Source organism: Salvia splendens, chromosome 9, assembly GCF_004379255.2.
Source record: "Salvia splendens isolate huo1 chromosome 9, SspV2, whole genome shotgun sequence".
In the NCBI taxonomy this organism is placed as follows: domain Eukaryota; kingdom Viridiplantae; phylum Streptophyta; class Magnoliopsida; order Lamiales; family Lamiaceae; genus Salvia; species Salvia splendens.
The window spans coordinates 18,940,370-18,961,019 of record NC_056040.1 but is presented as its reverse complement, the minus strand read 5'-3'; the positions used below and the strand labels follow the sequence as shown (position 1 = coordinate 18,961,019).

Sequence of the window (20,650 nt, the reverse complement as noted above, 5' to 3'; positions counted from 1 at the left end):
GACCAAAACATATTATTTGAGATCAAAAGGTAACAAATAATTGATAGAAAATTAAATAAAAGCATGCTTAAATATTTCAAAAGACAAAATATAATCAAATTTATCATATATTCCATATTAATATATGTGTGATCAGTTCAAATAAGAACTCTTAACTACTTGATTCCAAAACGAATGTTATCATGACTATAAATGTTCTCTTTAGGAGTCCTTTTTTTTTACCACAGGTGTACAGAACACGCTTTTTGGCAAAATACGACTAATCATGCTCGACCAAATTTATGAATTAAGACAGAAAGTCTCAATCCCTTTTGTATTTTAGTTCTCGTGATATTTGTAATTTTGATAGAAGTTGATAATTGTGGTAATAAAATATGATATTGAAATGAGGAAAAAACGAGATCCAAAACGATAATGCGATATCTTCTTGAAAAAAATACTCTGAAAAGAGTGAAAATATCAGTATATACTTGCACTGATTATCACAGACAATGAAAATCAAGATATAGATTTGCTTCTATTAAATCCCCGTTGGAACTTGAAACATGTGAAGAAGTAAACCATATGCTTATCAACTCCTCCATGATTTTCACTCTTTCTTTCGGGAGTAATTGTACGTTTTTTTGTTTTTCATCAAAAACACCAGTGTGAGCGGAGGTTAGGCTGATCTCCAACCCGTAAATAAGATAAAAAAAGGGTTAATAGTATGTTCATATTGTATCATATGTACCAACTATGAACATATTTCCTAAAATATCGCTATACTAAAATCTCTATCTCAATACATAAAACGATTTTGTTAACCAAAAATAAGAAAGAGTTTTAACATTTTGGGTCCCCAATTTTTATTTTTCTTAAAATTAGGGATACTTTTCAAAAAATTGGAGATACTTTTAAAAATTGAAAAAATAGTTGAATACACAACACAACACATTTAACATGTCTTTTTTTGAACAACTATGTTCAGCGGTAAAAGAAATTCACCTCAGACTACAACGAGATGAATCTGATATCTATCACATATATAACGAGATGTTTTATTGAGATCGTCCAAGTTTTGAGACATGATGAATTACGCTGAAAGTTTGCAACATAAAACACTATTAAGCCTCAAATAAAATACAAAATCCCGACTGCAATTGCTGGACAAATTGAGCTCCCGACAAAGTTGAAATATTTGCAAAATGATTGATCAAATACTAGTATCAATAATTTGCAGACAAAATATTCAAACCAAATTCTAGTATCAATGATTTGCAAAAACCCAATATTGATCTTTTTCCCTTCACTACCTGCCCAACATGGGCAACAGACTCTTTGTCTCCCTAACAAATTTCAATTTCAAGTCAACATATCAAATTAGATTTAGATAAACTCATTATCATTGCACTAATAATTCACATACATTTGCTCATAATCATCTTCAATCATTATTCTCCAATTTGCTAACCACCATCTTCTCTATCAAATAATACATGCCACACTAAAAAAATTCATGCCCCTGCATATTTGTCTATGTATATATACATAGGCACAGCATATAGACAAAGACAACACACGAGCACAAACGACGATATGGCACAGGGAATCATCATCTCTGAACGAGCTAAGCTCGTGGCATCGTTGATAGTTCTGCAGCTATGCTTTGCCGGGTTTCACATAGTCTCAAGGGTTGCTCTCAACATTGGTGTTAGCAAGATTGTGTACCCTATTTACAGAAACATTATTGCATTGATATTGATAGGGCATTTTGCCTACTTCATGGAAAAGTGAGTTTCTTAAATATTCTAAATGTATGATTATTATCTACACAAAACGTTCCCTAAATATCTTACACTATCTTCATCTACAGGAAGGAGAGAACACCTCTCACATTCTCATTGTTGGCTGAGTTCTTCCTACTTGCATTAGTGGGGTGAGTTCGACTAACCATCGACACAAACAACCTCGTTGTTCAACTACTTCTCTCTCTCATCTTCCTATTAACAAAAAAATTGGTGTTTTCTCATTTCCAGAATCACACCAAACCAGGTGTTCTACATACTAGGTTTGTACTATGCATCACCAACCTTTGTATCAGCACTGCAGAACACAGTACCGGCACTGACCTTTATCATGGCGTCTGTTTTGAGGTAACGACAGAACTCAAATTCTAGTAAAATTCAAATCTAGAGAGAGAGAGAGATCAGATAGGATGAGACTGAGAGCTTAACATTGTGTGATGGTTTCAGGATTGAGCAAGTGAATGTTGCGAGGATGGATGGTTTAGTGAAAGTTATAGAGACTTTGGTGAGCATCGGAGGCGCTATGGTTATCACCTTGTACAAAGGGCCACTAATTTTGAATGGAACTAATCCATCAACAGAGGAGAGTTCAAACAAAATGCAAAGCTGGGCATTGGGTTGTATATTTACCTTTGCCACTGCTTATCCTGGGCTGGATGGATGGTCCTTCAGGTAGGATAGTCTAACAATACAACAAATTCAAATTCCATATCATATAGTACTTGTAAATTAATTATTATGTTACTAATATGTACCACAAGAGAACCTAAATAGCAACGAAGACCTAACTGACATTCAAAAAACACAAAAAAGAATGATGTTTTAATATGACATCGTTATTGGCAGGCAGGCAGGCACAGTGATGATTCAAAATTCTTAACAAATCAACTGTGGAAAACTTATAATGCATCAATTTGAATGTAACATCTAACTAAGCTTCTTCATGTGTAGGCTCCTATAGTGAAGAAGTACCCTGCCAAACTCTCACTTGCATCATTCACACTCTTCTTCAGATTGATTCAATTCCTATGCATAGCTGCATTCACAGAAAGGGATCCAACGCACTGGAAAATAGTGTCAGGGGGAAAAAAATTTACCATCTTATATGCTGTAAGACTTCACACCACTTTATTTTATTGTCTACATGCTATGATAATCATCTCATATATCTCAACTGTCACGCCCGCATTTCCTAAGGATAGGAAGTACGGTGGACCGCGACTAGGGGAGGAATAAAGAAGCGGGGAAGAAAGGGGAGAACAAGAATACTTGACCCGAAACGTTTAATTAGAGGAAGTTCACTTCAAAACAAAGTACTGTAGCGACATTTCTAAAGTTAAAGTAAACAGAGTTTAAATGAAAACATTGTATCGGATTACAAAGCAGCGGAACAGACCAAGAGATAGATAATGCCGGGTATGACGACACGACACCATCCAAAAGGCAAAGTAAAAACACAATTTTGACTTTAATTGCTCAACATCCGTCATCCCCATCGTCGCTCAACCTGCACATTAAGAAAACAACATGCAGGGCTGAGTACTTATTGCACTCAGTGGACACACGCCAAAGTCATAGTTTGTCATGCCATAACAGTGTAACCTTGGGGTTTTAAGTGTAAAGAAAATAACCCAAGTACACTAAAACATATTTCATAAATTCGACTGCGCAGTCATTTTCAGATATTGCCACTCTTATTCCCACCATCATACACTATCTGATCCAACGGGTGACAAGGGGCGTGGCCACACCCCAGGTCAACTAGACCGGCCAACTTGCTCTCAGATGGCTCCCGATCTCGTGTACACTAGCCTGAGGGTTCGCAGCCCAACAGACCCGAATTCGATTAAACATATGTGGTAAACCACTTCAGATAGGTTTCAAAACAAAACAGTTGGCAAGACAAACAGTTCATCTCCATAAACATTTCCGGAACAGCGTCCGTATTAAAGATAACCCACAAAATAGTAGGGTAGAAAAGCCCACCTCAATTGCTTAGCTTTTAAATAGTTCCCTTCTTCAACCACAATTTCCTCGTAAAAGATCACCCTTTTGAAAGATAAATAGATATCATAATTAGAGTCAGGAAAGACGAGGTTTAAACGACAATGCATGATTCCTACGTGGATGACTTCAACATCTAGCACATTACACGTACACACACTTAACAACATCTTATAAGTCAATCACACAAAAACACACGTCCGAAACACACCACGCACGCACCCGACACGCATACCACGCACCCACGACGCGCACACGACACACACCCGAAACACCCATACTCCCGGTATACCCTCCTTGTGCAAACGGCTCACTTGGCTCGGAAAAGGTTCGGAAAAGGCTCGGTGTCTCGGCCTGGCTCGGCACCTCGGCCGACCGTCTCGGCCGCCTGGCTCGGCACATGTCTCGGCGTCTGGCTCGGCCCTGGCTCGGCACCCGTCTCGGCACCTCTCTCGGCACTGGCTCGGCACCCGTCTCGGCATCTGGCTCGGCATCTGGCTCGGCGCCCGTCTCGGCACCTCTCTCGGCACTGGCTCGGCACCTGTCTCGGCATCTAGCTCGGCATCTGGCTCGGCGCCCGTCTCGGCACCTCTCTCGGCACTGGCTCGGCATCTGGCTCGGCGTCTCGGCCGCTGGCCCGATCAAGTGCACACCAGTTTTCCCCCAACCAACGATTCTCAAACCTTATACGACATTCACAACACACATTCTACATCCCAAAACACACCCGAAAACAAGAGATCAACCCTCCAAAACTCTCCACAACACCCCCCTAGGCCAAACCCTAAAACTCTCGGCCAACACACACAAAACACTCGAACCAAACACTGATTCCTCCGAGCCATCCCTTGGCCAAACACACCCACATACATCATAATATCAAAACACCCAGATTCACACCCATTGCACAAAAACACATCACCCAGAAACGTACATCTCGCAGAACTGCGCAGTTTACTTACAAAAATCATTATAAAATCATCCGACGTCCAATGAAGCTGAAATTTACACACCACACAGAAGACACACCCAAGTTTACACAGTTAAAATTTCGTACCAAAAGGAGATCGTTTGCTCAGTCAAAAAGGGGTCGGAACCCACTGTCAGTCACCACCGAAGACATACCCCACACAAACACATAATCACAAAGCCTATTCAGCATCTAAAACATTCAAAACGTCCTAAATGCATGTGTTTTCGAAATTATCAAGAGTTAGGGTCTTGGGTTACCTTTCTCGGATAGTTCAAACGCTTTACTTCCTCTTCCGACTCCGATTCACAACGAGAGAGAGTAACACCTTGATGAACCAAGAAATCGATGAGAGGGAGTGAAAGGAAAAAGGTGAGAACCGAGGGGGAGAAAGAGGGAGACCTTACCGTGATGATGAGAACGATTGCGAGAGAGAAAAGAGAGAAGCCGATGTGGGGGAGAGATTGGAAGGGAGAAAGTGTATCGGTTATGTGGGAGTGGGGAGAGGTTGAGAAAGTAGTGGGGAGAGGGAGAGAAACCGAGAGAGAGAGGGAGAGAGAGAGATTTAATTTATTAATTAGGATTTTATTTTGTTTTTCAATTAACCATAAAAATCTAAATATTCACATACATAAATAATATAAATCAATTAAGACCACCAAACCATATCTTAAACAAGATATTCACAAAATTCAAACCTTAATTAAAAGAGTAAAAATTCTTATTTATTTATTTTATTTTCGGATATTACATCAACTAACTACCAATCATATAGATCTTGCAGGGAATAATATCATCAGGACTTGTAATAGTTCTACAGACCTGGTGCATTCAAAAGGGTGGTCCAGTGTTCGTGTCCAGCTTCCAGCCAGTTCAAACGGTATTAGTTGCCGGAATGGCATCCATAGTTCTTGGTGATCAATTATACTCTGGAGGGTATGTCCTCAATTTTAATGTCAAAATATTTCAAGTAAGGGAAAAAGGTGAATCAAATAAACAATCTGACACTTTCCCCACTCTTGCAGAGTCATTAGAGCTACACTAATCATGATTGGCCTCTATCTAGTTTTATGGGGTAAAACAGCAGAAGCAAGATATCAAAGTCAAGACAAGGAAGAGACTCTCACAAAACATCTATTAGATGGCGACAACACTAGTCAAGAGTGCTGCCCTACTAGGGTTGACATTCTGTAAAAAAATCTGCCAGCATAAATAGAGCCTTCACATGCTGAAAGGCTCACAAGTTATAGGTCATTTCCTGTAAGTCCAAAACAGACTCAGCATATAAAATATTAACATGTAGATCTTCACTCGACTTGTACAATTTTCCTTGATCATCAACACATCAAATATAGAAAAATAAGCACCAAGTGGAAGCAGACAAAACAATACCATAAACTGAAAAAAGGCACAATATGTTCAAAGTTTAAAACATCTTTGAGATCTATTATAAACGGTTACAAGTATGGGCCTGAAAAGGAAGTGCTTTTGTTTTCAACAAACAAGAAAAGTAAAGGAGGCCTAGAAAGATATTGCTCAAAAAACAGAATAGAGAGCATCCAGCAATCTCATAGCAGCATAAGGGAATGCATTAACATGATATCTGCCCATTTTACGAAACCCGAATTGAAAGGCAGTGAAATAGTGCATAACAAATCGTAACATCATTCACTAGAAAAACCAATGAGTCAACTTGGAAACAGCCAAACAGTCACAAAACTGAGTAAAACTAACACAAAATACAGCAAAAGATAATAAGTGAAAACAAACCCTCCAGCAGCCAATAACTTTAACATATGACCACAGCTCTACCTCACGGTAACTATGTCATCAATCTTCAAGATCATCCGGACACACTCTGAAGCCAAGGAAATTGCACTTGTGCTCACTAGCAGGGGCTGCACTACATTCTCCTCCAAAATGTTGGTGATTTGTCCTTTCCTCACATTGATCCCTGCATTGATTTCACCTTGTGCGTGCCTGTTCCTCAGCTCGGTGACAATGGCAATTGGATTCAACCCTGCGTTCTCAGCCAACGTGTAAGGAATCACCTCAAGAGCTTCAGCAAAAGCTTTGATACAATACCCTTCCATTCCCTGGAGTACCTTCGCCCAAGCACCCAGCTGCCTCGAAAGCTCTATCTCAGGTGCTCCACCACCAGCAATCAGAAATTTCTTGTTAACCAAACACCTTATCACACACAAAGCATCGTGCAAACTCCTTTCAGCCTCATCAAGCACCAGATGATTTGAACCACGGACCAGCACACTCGTTGTCCTCCCCATGTCCTTAATTCCCATAATCTTTACAATCTTCCCACCATCTCCCAGTGGCACCTCCTCCACAATATCAGCAAATCCCATCTTCTCAGCACGGAAGTGCTCGATGTTAGAGATTGGCAGGCAGTTCAATGTCTTGGTGATGAACTCAATCTCATCTCTCTCAATGTCTTTAATGACTAGAATCTTAGCCTTAGCCAAGTAATGCAACGACAAGTCCGTGACAGCATCCCTCAAGATACTCTTCTGAATCAACAACACATTGCACCCTGTAGCTTTTATCTTCTTAATCATCCCCAAAATATAATTTCTCTCCTCTTTCAAAATCCTATCCATCTGTGAATAGTCTGACACCACAATGCTCTGCTCTATATCAGTTTTAGGTGGGGAAATCTGAAACTGTATCACACCTATCTTAGCATTTTCCACTCTAGTCGGGCCACCTGCAGCATGACTCACCTTCTTATCAAAAACAAGCCCATTCACCAATTCAGTATCATCAACAGTCCCCCCTAATTTCTTCACTATCTTAATATCTTTCAAATCAACTAAATCAGGCTTCTCAGGATCCACAACAGAAAGCACAGCATCAACAGCTAAAGGCGCCAAAAGAGTAGAGTACTGAGAGACAACCTTAGAGTTCAGCGACGTAGATGCAGATTTCACGAGCGAATCACGATCCGAGAGCTCCACGGGAACGGCTACAGCGGACAAAATCTCGACAGCCTTAATCGAAGCCTTGTGAAGCGAATCGGATACAACGGAGGGGTGAATACCGGAGCTCAATAGAGTAAGCGAGGCTTTGAGCAGCGCGCCGGAAATGACCACGACCGTGGTGGTTCCGTCTCCGGCGACGACGTCCTGAGATTTGGAGAGCTCGACGAGGAATTTGGCGGCGGGCTGGAGGACCTCCATTTTGTTGAGGATCGTGGCGCCGTCGTTGGTGATAATGACCTCGCCAGAAGCGGTGGAGATCATCTTGTCCATTCCCTTGGGACCGAGGCTAGTCCGCACGGCGTTGGCCACCGCCTCCGCCGCCGTGATGTTGGCCATCCGGATGTCATCTTTACGCTTGTTGTCAACGAAGGTCTCTGTGGGCTTCGCCTTCGCCACAGCCACAGCCGCAGACGCCATTGTAAGGGTGTTGAGAGAGAGCGAGATTTGATGCGTAAAACCCTAGAGAGACAGAGCGAGATTGAGGGTGAGACTGAGAGTGAAAGAGGGTTTTCTAGTGCAATTCAAAATGGAGTGAAAAGGATCTTTGCTCTTTTTCGAATTTTGTCTACTAGTACTATTATTTTTTAATGTAGATTTTGTCGGGGAAATTACACAATACATACAAAAAGTTTTCTCAATATTTCAATTCAGTATAAAAAGTTTTAAGTTAACATAAATAATACAAGATGTTTGACGAAGGTACAAATTAATACATTTTGTTACATTCTCATTATCACCATTACTTTTTCTAATATTTTTTCAAATCTATCATCCTACTTTATACTCCATTTTATATCACACAGGCTTGCTATTCATATAATAGCAAATGATATTCAAAATATTCAAAAGGCAAGGCATTTTCTTTTCACATGTGGAACAGAAATGAGGATGCCGACGATTCCTCCAAGAGGATGCAGGAAATGATGGAGGCGGATGTGAGAAGCTACGGCGTCGTGGTGAAAGCTTCTGCGAGCTCGAGCTCGACTAGGCTGATCATTACAGGAGGGAAAATGGCTTGGAACATAGGCCCTCTTTTGCTCTGCATTACAGTGTTGATGGGGAGAGAGAGGAAAGAATGAATGACGAAGTTTTGTGGCGTATGTGTGTTTTGGGAGCAGGGCCAAGTTCAGTACGACTCAGCTGGAGAAGATTGCATTTGGCCTCGACGCTGCGGGACTTGATTTCGTCTGGGTCGTGAGGGATTGCGGGGAGGAGGAATACTGGAAGTTGTGATCTTGATGGTGGGGGCTCTTGACGCATTGTGGATGAAATTTGATTCTTGAAGGGGTGCGCAGCAGGGGAATCAGCGGCGGAGATGAGGTGGAGAGAGACTGAGTATAGAGAAATTGCCATAGAAAATTGTTGTATGCTAACTTTTTCCTTAAATAATACCCCATGTTTTATGGAAATTGTAGGTGGAGGGGGAGAGCGGCTGAGCATATAGAATGCAGTAGGATGATAGATTTGAGAGAAAATTAATGGGGTTAATGAGAATGTAACATAATGTATTAAATTGAAACATTTGCCAAACATTTTGTATGATTTTTGTTAACTTAAAATTTTCTGTACTAAATTGAAATATTGAGGAAACATTTTATATGTATGGTGCAATTTCCCCTAATTTTGCTACTTATAAACAATAATTATACAACATCTTTCTAAACTATAATCAAATGGAGTATAATTTATTAATTTATGTTGAACTCATTTTTATTAATAATAATTAATTATATTTTATCTCATCTCTATTTATTTTGTGAACAAATCACATCATTAGAGTATATTTTATGAACTCATTTTGTGAACAAATTCACACCATGAATTTGCCTCTTTGAATATGCTCCAGCCACTAATTCTACTACTCCGTATGCAGCATCATTGAGGATGTTAAGGAGTGTACAAAATTAGATTTAGGGTTTGTTAGATTGTTTGATTTTATTGTTTATTCTTAAATTGAGTTATTTGTGCACGAGGCTCGAGGATCATATTCTTCACTAACTTCCAATTCAATGTCATTCGAAATAATTATGGTTCTCAGTCATAATCCTATGGAAAATTATTGTTTCGATATCAACTACACTTGTTATTGTTACAAAGACATGAAGCAGATGCAGAAGGGGAAGAAGGTCGTAGAATTTGCTTTGATATGGATTGAGAAGATCATCATGAACCACCGACGTATATGTGTATTACTCTACTACTCAATCGAACCCCAAATTGCATTAAATATTGGATACAAACAATACCATTTTCTCTTATGTTGTATAATAGTTTCACGTTTGTCCAATTCTTACCGAATAGTATCGTAATCCATTCAACATCATTCTCTAGAGTCTAAATCATATTATAACATTTTCTTCTTTAGCAGTGTCAAGTAATCACAAATGCGATATCATTTTTTTATAGCATATTGAGCTTTACTTTTATTATTTTTTAAATTTTAATTGTTAATAATTATTTTTAATGTATTAGAATTAAATTAAATATATTAAATAAAATAAACAAAATTAAACAATATTTCAATCTTACTTTTTATATCTATTTTTTTATTAATTATGTACTATTAAAAAATATGCCAAAATTTTATTTTATGTTTTCTATTAATTCAAGTGATCGACAAGAAATCACCTCTTTAAACCCTAACCACAACTGCAACACACCATCAACGCCATGTCTTCTCACACACATCACACACTGCTCATCACTTATTAGCAAGCCCTTCTCCTCAATGTTCGCCCAAAATCTCTTCAAGCCCAAGCTCAGAGCCATGTCTCTGGCTCATCTTACATGTCCCACAAAATCCTGGTCCTCCGCCGTCACGGCGTACCGCAGGCTTCACAATTTGTACCCGAGAACTCAAACTAGGAATCTTCTGGCAGGCTTCTCCTTTTGCTGCTATGCTTCATCATCATCTTCATCCAAGTCTTCTGTTGTGGTGAGGCGCAGCAGAAACGCTGCTTCTACGTTTTCTTCTCCGCACTTTTATCAGCTCAATTTGAGCTACGGGAGATTTGCTTACGACGAGTATGCGTCGGAGGAGTCCGACTGCGAAGTCCAGTCTTCGCCCACGCAATTGGTAATTTTGTCTCTGATTCGGATTATGAATTTCTTTTGTTCATCAATGTGGAAATGCTATAATTTCACTCTTATTGTGTGTTTTCCCCTTTTACTTTTCTTTATCGGAAATTTGTAATTTAATTGGAGTAGTTCAAATGAAATTTTCTGCATGACAAATTTGATAATTAATTTTTGGAGAAGTCGAGTCAGACTTGATAATGGAGCTCCAATTTGGTAGTGGAATTTTAATAAATTGGCTGATGCATTCTGTATCTATAAGTTTGTGATTCTTTTTGTGTATCATTGCCAGGGTGCTTCCACTCTTGATAATGTCGAAGATTGGCAATGGAAGTTGACTACGATTTTGCGCCGTAAAGATGAGCAAGAGATTGTTTCGCGAGAGAAAAAAGACCGGCGTGATTTTGAGCAGCTCTCAGCTCTTGCAACCAGAATGGGGTTGCATTGGTACTTGAAGGATATCTTAGTCTATATATGTGCAAGCTCGCACTTATTATATATGCATTGATGTTTGTTTGAGATAGTGTCTAATATGAATATGCACAAAATAGGTCCTTGAGCTTTCATAGTCTTTGTCATAGGGGTCCTTAATTCTCACATGGCTCAGTTATGTTTATTGAACTTTGGGTCCTCACACTCTTAGGCTTTAGCGTTCTCAAATGACTGCCATAGTTAGACCCAATTATGCAAAATAACAAAATTAAAAAACCTTTATGAACTAAATAAAAGTATGAAGACCTAATCACATGAAAGATGAAAGTTTCAGAATCTAGTTATGCTTGATTCTTTTCTAATGGTCTAATCACAGAAACGATGAAAGTTTAAGAATCTAGTTATGCATGATTCTTTCTAAAGGTCTCCTTTTATATTTGCAGTCGTCAGTATGACAGAGTAGTTGTATTCAGTAAAGTCCCGCTGCCAAATTATAGATCTGATTTGGATACAAAGCGTCCTCAAAGGGAGGTATACCTTATTATATTAAAAAAACTTTCTATTGATCATTTCTTTTGTTTCTTATTTCTATTCTAAAAACACTGATGGTCTCCAAGCACCTCTTCTGAGAATAGTTTGGTTATGAGCGGCTTCTGCAACATCTCAACCTAATTTTTGACTGAAGCTGGAAACTACATGATTTGTAGTTAACAACTTTACATATGTGTTTCTTTTGTCAGGTGCTGTTACCATTTGGGTTGCAAAAGGAAGTAAATTCTCATCTCAGGGCACACCTTGCTAAAAAGGCTGTAAACAAAGAAAGCCTTCACAATGCTTGTCAGGGTCAGTTAATTGATGAAGGACTGGAGGAGCAGGAGGTGTCCTCGACCAAAAGTGTTATAGCCGAGAGGGTTCTTCAGCGAAGGAGCTTGCAGATATTCAATAAACAACAAGATTGGCAAGTTAGTGTGATCTAGATTTCTGTTATTTTCTTGTTATATCTGCGTTACCATACCTATTGCCAACTTGCTAAATCTATCTTCTGTTCACTTTTTGATAGTTGCTCTCTAATAGTTGAATTCCTATTCCAATATTCCATAGGTCTGATTGCTTCGCACTGAATTTGTTGCTGGCACTTTGTTTTAAGATAGTCAAGCGAAATGTTTGTAAGCCTTCCAGGTTCTTGTGAACAAAAAGAAACCACTCTCAAAAGATAAACCTTTTTATAATTGAATATGTCTAAGTGCCGAGTCAGTTGCTTTTTTGCTAAGCACAATAAGAGATTGATAGAATGGTCAAGTTACCCCTAAATTGAGGTTCTGCATTGAAACATTGAATAAGCTGTACAAATATGTAGGTAAATGATAAAATTGATTCATAGTAGCGATGTCTTACTGCTCTCTCATTTTATGCTTGTTCACTATGAATGTAAGAGTTTTGTAGCTGGATCTTTCAAATGGGCCAGTAGGCCCTGAATTATATGAAAATCTGTACACAAGTATTGTGTGTAAGCTATGTAGTTAATGGAAAATAAATAACTTATTGCAAATCTATATTATTATTTGTTGGTTATAACTTACGAATATGAAAAATATCACACTATTCCTTAATATATCCATGACTATTACCAGCGTACTAATTTTTTTTCAGTAGCCAGGACCTAAATATATTATTAAAATCAAAATTACTATTTATCTGGTAAAAAGAATTAAAAAATACATAAATACACAATTATAATTTTTTGATTTTCCATAATACTCCTTTCGTCCCATAAAAATTTTCTTTTTTCCCATTTTGGTCCGTCCCACAAAATTAGCCCACTTCATTTTTAAGTAAGTTTTTCTCTTTTATGAGGTGGGCTCCATTCTCCATTAATAATACTTCAACCATTATTTCCTTCTATCTATCTCCTTATTTGCCAATTACACATTAAAACCCGTTCCATCCCCCAAAGCCTCCAATTTTATGGGACAGAGAGAGTATATTAATACAAGACGACGTATATAATTATAAACATATATGGCTCTGGTCGTATTCTGACATTTATGATTCTGGTCGGTTGCTGACAAAAGTATGTGTATTTGATGGACTTGATTTACTCTGGTTGCATGGTACAGGAATCTTCAGATGGTCAAAAGATGCTGGAGTTCCGGAAAAGTCTTCCATCTCATGAAGCCAGAGAAACATTATTGCGCACTATTTCTCAAAATCAGGTACTGGATTGAATTGATTAGTCTTGTTATGTGGCAATTCATATTTGGTTCGTGTAGTTGTGCTCTTCGATGGGTTTCAACCCTGTGCATTTTGAGTTTCTCTTACTGACTCACCTCCTCCAACACCTCTCAAGCTACCAAATGAGCATATATATAACCCTTAGGTAATCATAAAATAGATCTTAGTATATTATTTAACATTGATTTGTGAATTGATATTGATCTTTGGTAAAGTAACAACAGTTAGACTATTGTTCCGAGGCCAATCTACCATGTTCATATTATATTTTTCAGAAAAGTAATTTCATCAGGTAGTTTGGTAATTTCTCTGTTGCAGTGTACTTAGTAAAATAAGTGGTAAGTTCTGCTTAATACTAGTTTTAGGCTCCACAGTGGGAAAAAGGGTGGTATGTTGGTAGAGGACTAAAAAGAAATAAGGTAATATGAGCTTGATCTGGGGCATGGGGTAGGGCACTGTTTAGGATGGTGAAAATTTTCAGTTTATGGTGCCATTGCTAGGACTTTGGTGCTTCACTCTGTGCTGTTCCTGGTCTCTCCGTTGCTTGAATCAATTCTGTAGGAATTTAGTGGATTTATAGTAGAAGCGCTCAGTTATATAGCTGTTGGCCAGTTAAAAAATGCCCTATTACCGTTTTGGCTTGTACAAAGACCTTACTAGTTACTACCCCTACTGATACAAACTGCTGATCCCGCCTAATTTATAGGGTTACTTGAGCCCAGTGATACTCAATTCTCACTGGAATAGTTGTTTGAGTCATTGTGACTTGAGGTTACTGGACAATACCTTGAGCTTCAACTGTTCGAGGGACAGTGACAGAGTAACTTGAGAAGTTGAGCTTCAGGTAGCGCTAGCAACTTAAGCCAACCTTGACCTGAGTGACTTAAATCATGGTACCAGAGTCCGGATTTACTATTAAACGTTGCTGTATTATCTAAATACATATTTCCATTAAACCTTTTGCTTTCATCCAGTATGCATTGTTTGATTTTTTTTTGTTTTATTTTTATTATATTAATTTAATAAATATGCAGATAAATTGCAAGTATTATCTAACAATAGTAATCTGCCTTCATAACGACTAACATGTTTTGCCCAATAAAAAATATATGACTACCACTTCTTTCTATATATATAAACCTTCATATATGCCCTCGATAGATCCTCGACACGTGTCCTTGCCAAGTCTTCTCACGGGAAACTGTGTCTATGTTCTGTTTCTTCTTGAGCGCAGAACAGCAGAAGAGATCTACATGAATTTGCTTACTGAACTTGGTTGCAATTTGCTTTTGTAGGTTGTTGTTGTCTCTGGTGAAACTGGCTGTGGGAAAACTACCCAATTACCACAATACGTCTTGGAGTCAGAAATTGATGCCTCTCGAGGAGCTGCATGTAGTATTATCTGCACCCAACCTAGACGAATTTCCGCTATAGCTGTTGCTGAGAGAGTTGCTGCTGAGCGTGGTGAAGAAATAGGAGAATCTGTAAGCCTCTTGCATATTTCTGATTGAAAATGTTCTCTTATGGTTGTAGCATATATATATTTACTTTAAAGGTTTAATGCAAGAGTTCTCAGTATGAATATTTATTTGAATCGCACGCTATAAAAAATGTACAAATGATTTTCTATTGCATGATTGCATCTGAAGGTTGGTTATAAAGTTCGCCTTGAGGGAATGAAAGGAAGAGATACTCGTCTCCTTTTCTGTACTACTGGCATCCTTTTAAGGAGATTATTGGTGGACAGAAACTTGAAAGGTGTAACTCATGTTTTCATTGATGAAATTCATGAGCGTGGGATGAATGAAGGTATTTCTTGATTGCAATTTCTCTGTATTAACGAATTTCCTTAAATGTTGTCCATTTCATTGCAGATTTTCTTCTAATTGTACTGAAGGATCTTCTTCCCCGCCGACCAGAACTAAAATTGATTTTGATGAGTGCTACCCTAAATGCTGAACTTTTTGCTTCTTATTTTGGTGGAGCTCCAGCAATACATGTTCCGGTGAGTGGGAATTGTTTGACTTACTTCAAATTCCTAATTTTCATGCTGCTTAAATGTACTCTAATGCCCAAAGTGGTACGCTAAAATTTCTTAATTTCACGAAAGGGACTTTCTGCTCTATTCTAGGTATAAAGTTGCTGTGCTCTCTTGTTACTTCTACTCATTGTTGCTTCCCTATATAATTGCATCCTATTTGATAAATACTACCCACACGCCTGCCCCACCCCCTTCTGATCCAATGGCTGATTCAGTATTTTGGTCTATTATCAGGGATTTACATACCCTGTTCGGAATTACTTTTTGGAAAACATTCTAGAAACGACTGGGTACAGATTGACACCGTATAATCAAATTGATAACTATGGTCAAGACAAATTGTGGAAAATGCAGAAGCAGGGTCTCAGGAAAAGGAAGACGCAGATAGCTTCATCTGTTGAGGTATATTATTTTCGTAAAATTAAAATCAAATTATGATTGTATGTCGCCTAATCTTTTTACTGATTCTGTTATGAGTTGTCTTTGAATTTTTGAAACAGGAAGCTCTTATGGCTGCTGATTTTAGGGAGTACAGCCCCAGAGTTCGGGAGTCACTCTCTTGTTGGAATCCTGATTCAATTGGATTTAATCTAATTGAGAATGTGCTTTGTCACATTTGCCGCAAAGAAAGGCCTGGTGCTGTATTAGTATTTATGACTGGTTGGGATGACATAAATTCTTTGAAACAGCAGCTTGAAGCTCATCCACTATTGGGAGATCCAAGCAAAGTTTTGTTGCTTGCATGCCATGGTTCCATGTCTAGTGCAGAACAGGTTACTTCATGGATCCTTACTGTGTAATAGTTGTTAAATTATGTGTGCAGATCATCACTCACACGTTGCATATTTTTATGACTAATAATTTATGCTTAGTGTGGGCACTTTACTGAAGGGTAGATCTAGGTCAAAGAATTATGGCTCTCTCTCTCTCTCTCTCTCACACAGTGAGGTGGCTTGCCAGGGGATTGACGGAGGATGTTATGCAGCTGTTATGAATAGCTTAGTTATCTTAAACAGTGGCAGTTCATTTTTATTCTTTATATAACATTAATTTTGCTCTTTTTGGAGAACAGAAATTAATTTTTAATACACCTGAAGATGGAGTCAGGAAGATTGTTCTGGCAACCAATATGGCTGAAACAAGTATCACAATTAATGATGTCGTTTTTGTGGTTGATTGTGGGAAAGCAAAAGAGACATCTTATGATGCTCTGAATAACACTCCTTGTTTGCTTCCATCCTGGATCTCGAAGGCTTCTGCTCGCCAGGTATATGCATTACTCAAGATTTTGAATTAGCTCTTTAATATAAGCTGTTTAAAGAAATATATGCATTTAGATAGCAACATGGATGATTTTAATTTCATGTATCAGAGGAAAGGTAGAGCAGGCCGTGTACAACCAGGAGAGTGTTACCATCTATATCCTAGATGTGTGCATGATGCCTTTGCAGACTATCAATTGCCAGAACTTTTGAGGACACCTTTACAGTCTTTATGTTTGCAAATCAAGAGCTTGCAACTTGGAAGCATATCAGAGTTCTTAGCCAAGGCCTTACAAGCACCTGAACCGCTCTCAGTAAGCTTAATTGTCCACCCTCCTTTATTTGCATCTCATCCTTTAATCCTTGGCTGTGCATTTTCACCCAAGGTTTGTTACTGCCTTATGAGGTTATGTCTTTTATACTTGTATATTTATTTGTTTCTCAGGTTCAAAATGCTGTTGAGTACTTAAAGATGATTGGGGCTTTAGATGAAAAAGAAAATCTGACAGTTCTTGGTATATATCAATTATTACTAATTATGTACATTGTGTTTCTGATAAGAGCTTGCAAATATCCATTGCTTTGTGATGATGATATATTTTCTTATTCCAGGACGCCACTTGTCGATGCTTCCAGTCGAGCCAAAGCTCGGTAAAATGCTCATATATGGTGCTATTTTCAATTGCTTGGATCCAATCATGACAATTGTAGCTGGCCTAAGCGTGAGAGATCCATTCTTGATGCCATTCGACAAAAAAGATGTAAGTAGCATAATAGTTTAAGACGTATGCTTTAGTCGCTTTGTTAGTAGGGTTAAGCATTGTGCACTGTTAGAGCAAAATAGTACAAGTCCACTCAGTGCAACTGGTTTTGCGATTTCTATTGAAAAATGTTTGATGCTCTTCCAATTTTATAAGAATCCTTCTTCACTTTAGGGACCAGTTACTCGATATTTCTTACTCTTATTCAATATAGATCTCCTAGTTTTGAGTTACTTGATGGCTGTTAACTGTGAAGTGTGAACAATGTCTACTAAGATGTTCTCCATATGCAGGTTCGTAGTAGTATTTCTCTAACTTCTTCCAGAAGAATATCTCTAAAAATTGACTGTCGATATGTATAGGCTACTTAAGTACACACTACACAGTTTTATGCTCTGTTTGGTGTGTGCTATGTCTCGTCTCTCAATAAATGTTGGACCTTTAGCTTCAAGATTGTAGAAAATCAAGTTAGGATTGATTGATTTTTCAATTCTGAAGGGATATGTTCAGGATGCATTGAGTTAACCTCTGTTCCAAGCACAATGAATAACTTGGTAATCTCTTTTGACTCTTGCAGCTTGCTGAGTCTGCAAAGGCCCAGTTTTCTGCTCGTGGCTTCAGTGACCATCTTGCACTGGTCCGGGCCTTTGACGGTTGGAAACATGCTGAAAGGGAGCAGTTTGGCTATGAATATTGTTGGAGAAATTTTCTATCTATGCAAACTCTGAGAGCCATTGATTCTCTAAAGAAGCAGTTCTCGTATCTGCTCAAAGATATTGGACTAGTTGAAAATTTTGAGAGTTGTAACATGTGCAGTCACGATGAACATCTTGCTCGTTCTGTTATATGTGCGGGTCTGTTTCCTGGTATATGCTCCGTTGTGGTGAGTGAATCATCATTTTTTGAGTTTACATTTCTCATAACCATTTTGTATACTTAAGTGAGGACACTGAGAATGTGAGTTCACTTGGGTTTTATCTGGTACTAATGTTGTGTGTTAGAACTAATTTAAAGTATATTGATCCAGAACAAGGAGAGGTCAATATCATTAAAAACAATGGAGGATGGTTCAGCACTGTTGCATTCGGTGAGATAATTCATCACATGTCATTTAAGTAACGCTGTATTTTCACATTTGTCGTGTATTAATGATTCCATCATATGTTCTTGTTCAGAATTCCGTGAATGCCCAGGAAGCCAAAATTCCATTCCCATGGCTTGTTTTCAATGAAAAAATCAAAGTCAATTCAGTATTCCTTCGAGATTCAACTGGTGTATCTGATTCAGTGGTTCTCTTATTTGGAGGGAATGTTTCTAGCGGCGGACTAGTAAATCTATGCTTTCCCTATTTCTCATGATTGTGTTTTTCTCATGATTGCCACTTTCTCATGCTATTTGCATTATCTTTGTAGGATGGTCACATGAAAATGCTGGGTGGATACATGGAGTTCTTCATGAAGCCAGAGTTGGCTACTATGTATCTTAGCATAAAGAAAGAGCTTGGCGAACTTGTTCAAAAGAAGGTATATATCCGTCTGTTATGTGTCTTGCTTATTCTTGGCATGTCTAATTATCTTTTCCTTGTTGTTTTCCTTCTTCGTTTAATCTCATGCTTATACGACTGCAGCTCTCGAACCCAAAGTTGGACATAAAGAGTCATAACGAGCTTCTAACAGCAGTGAGATTGCTGGTGTCAGAGGACCGATGTGAAGGCAGATTTGTTTTTGGGCGGCAGCTTCCAACAGCCTCGAAAAAATTCGAAAAGGAGATTCAATTAGGTTCAGCCAACGTTGGGGGTAGTAATGCAAAATCTCACCTCCAAACCTTGCTCGCTAGGGCAGGACATCAGCCGCCTTCCTATAAGACGAAAGAATTAAAAAACAACAAGTTCAGATCTACTGTTATGTTCAATGGTCTAGATTTTGTTGGCCAGCCTCGTGGTAGTAAAAAAGAGGCAGAGAAAGACGCAGCTGCAGAGGCTCTGACGTGGTTGACTGGTGATAGCCAATCGTCTCAAAAAACTGTAGAGTACATGTCCGCCATTCTGAAGAAAAGCAAGAAAAACCAAGATTATTCCTCTACAAGGTGGCGGTAGTTAGTTCCTTGTAGGAAGCATATATTGATCGAATTGGCTCGGCACACCACCATGAACAGATGGTCCCCATAGTTTTATTGGTTCAAAGCAATATTGTGCCTTGGTTTCATGCAATTACAGGAAGTAGTCGACGTTTTGCTGGTACAGAAGCTTTTGATTCTTTCTGGGTGGCTGCTCTATAACACAGCCAGACAGCTGATTCTCTAACATTTTTGATGCAGCAATCTTCCCCCATTATCTGTATATATTACTTGAAGTGGATACAACGACACCACAAGTGAATTCTTCCATTCCCAGGAAAAGTCCTCTCTCTCGCCTGCTTGAACGCTCACGAGGTTGGTGATTAAATTTACATTTCCTTAGGATTTGAACACTTAGATTATTCGATCAAGGAAGGTGAAGTTACGGCTATCCCAGTGGTCAGCTGTATTATGTAGGATTTCTGTAGTATGAAAAGATTAAGAGGTGAATAAGGCAGCATATTTATTATCATTTAGTTGATTCATTCCTTTCAGTAAATGAGCAGTATAGTATGTAATGATTTTGACATTCGGTATTGCCAACGTTAGCGTCATTATCAGAGTTATGCCCTAAACACCGGTGGCCATGACCGGTTTTCCTGTTTATATTCTCTGCAATATTAATGTTGAAGAGTTATACTAATAGTGATGATTCGTATTCATTTTTAGAAGTCTTTGACGGCCTCTTAGAGTTTTGATGAAGCACTTTTTTGTAGATCTGCATTCTTTGGTCTTTTAGAATGATTTTAATTTGTCTAGTTAAATGGTTTTAAATTTTCAGGTGTAGATTTGGGGTGATTATCTAGTGACAAATAAGAGCTTCTAGGAATATAAAATTTCAATATATTTATTAGGCTGCGTTTGCTTTTAGGCACTGAGAAAATGAGGAATAAGAAAAGTGTAATTTAATTATTGGAACATCATACTCCTTCCGTCCCCGAATAAGAGTCGCTAATTTCTATTTTGGGCCGTCCCCCA

General features: G+C 38.4%; 2 protein-coding genes and 1 pseudogene across 4 annotated transcripts; 2 read left to right on the top strand and 1 right to left on the bottom strand.

Annotated features, from left to right (window-relative positions):
* The first annotated feature begins 1,467 nt into the window (after positions 1–1,467).
* On the top strand, positions 1,468–6,255 carry LOC121749579 (annotated as a pseudogene).
* Positions 6,256–6,400: 145 nt separating this feature from the next.
* LOC121749577 (T-complex protein 1 subunit delta-like) lies at positions 6,401–8,287 on the bottom strand. Its single transcript, XM_042144148.1, has one exon. The coding sequence runs from the start codon at positions 8,169–8,171 to the stop codon at positions 6,567–6,569; it is 1,605 nt and encodes a 534-aa protein (XP_042000082.1). The 5' UTR covers positions 8,172–8,287; the 3' UTR covers positions 6,401–6,566.
* Positions 8,288–10,399: 2,112 nt separating this feature from the next.
* Positions 10,400–20,278, top strand: LOC121749576 (DExH-box ATP-dependent RNA helicase DExH3-like). 3 transcript variants are annotated; one of them, XR_006039643.1, is made up of 20 exons: positions 10,400–10,830; positions 11,122–11,276; positions 11,705–11,792; positions 12,002–12,223; positions 13,379–13,474; positions 14,789–14,977; positions 15,143–15,251; positions 15,368–15,498; positions 15,769–15,936; positions 16,035–16,307; positions 16,607–16,801; positions 16,907–17,110; positions 17,242–17,311; positions 17,409–17,557; positions 18,135–18,440; positions 18,585–18,644; positions 18,733–18,885; positions 18,970–19,080; positions 19,185–19,793; positions 19,874–20,278. XR_006039643.1 is itself a non-coding variant. In XM_042144147.1 (19 exons), the coding sequence occupies exons 1-19, from the start codon at positions 10,483–10,485 to the stop codon at positions 19,650–19,652; spliced, it is 3,546 nt and encodes a 1,181-aa protein (XP_042000081.1). In that variant the 5' UTR covers positions 10,400–10,482; the 3' UTR covers positions 19,653–20,278. The 3 variants fall into 3 exon arrangements, 1 of the variants encoding a protein (XP_042000081.1); XR_006039642.1 differs by having other exon boundaries at positions 15,143–15,302; XM_042144147.1 differs by having other exon boundaries at positions 15,143–15,302; positions 19,185–20,278.
* The last annotated feature ends 372 nt before the right edge of the window (positions 20,279–20,650 follow it).

Bases quoted from the DNA above. Each gene is read 5' to 3' on its own strand.
- LOC121749577 (XM_042144148.1), bottom strand. From the start codon at position 8,171: ATGGCGTCTGCGGCTGTGGCTGTGGCGAAGGCGAAGCCCACAGAGACC.
- LOC121749576 (XM_042144147.1), top strand. From the start codon at position 10,483: ATGTTCGCCCAAAATCTCTTCAAGCCCAAGCTCAGAGCCATGTCTCTG. The intron at 15,303-15,367 runs GTATTTCTTGAT...ATTTCATTGCAG, and splicing joins TGAGCGTGGGATGAATGAAG to ATTTTCTTCTAATTGTACTG. The intron at 15,937-16,034 runs GTATATTATTTT...TTTTTGAAACAG, and splicing joins AGATAGCTTCATCTGTTGAG to GAAGCTCTTATGGCTGCTGA.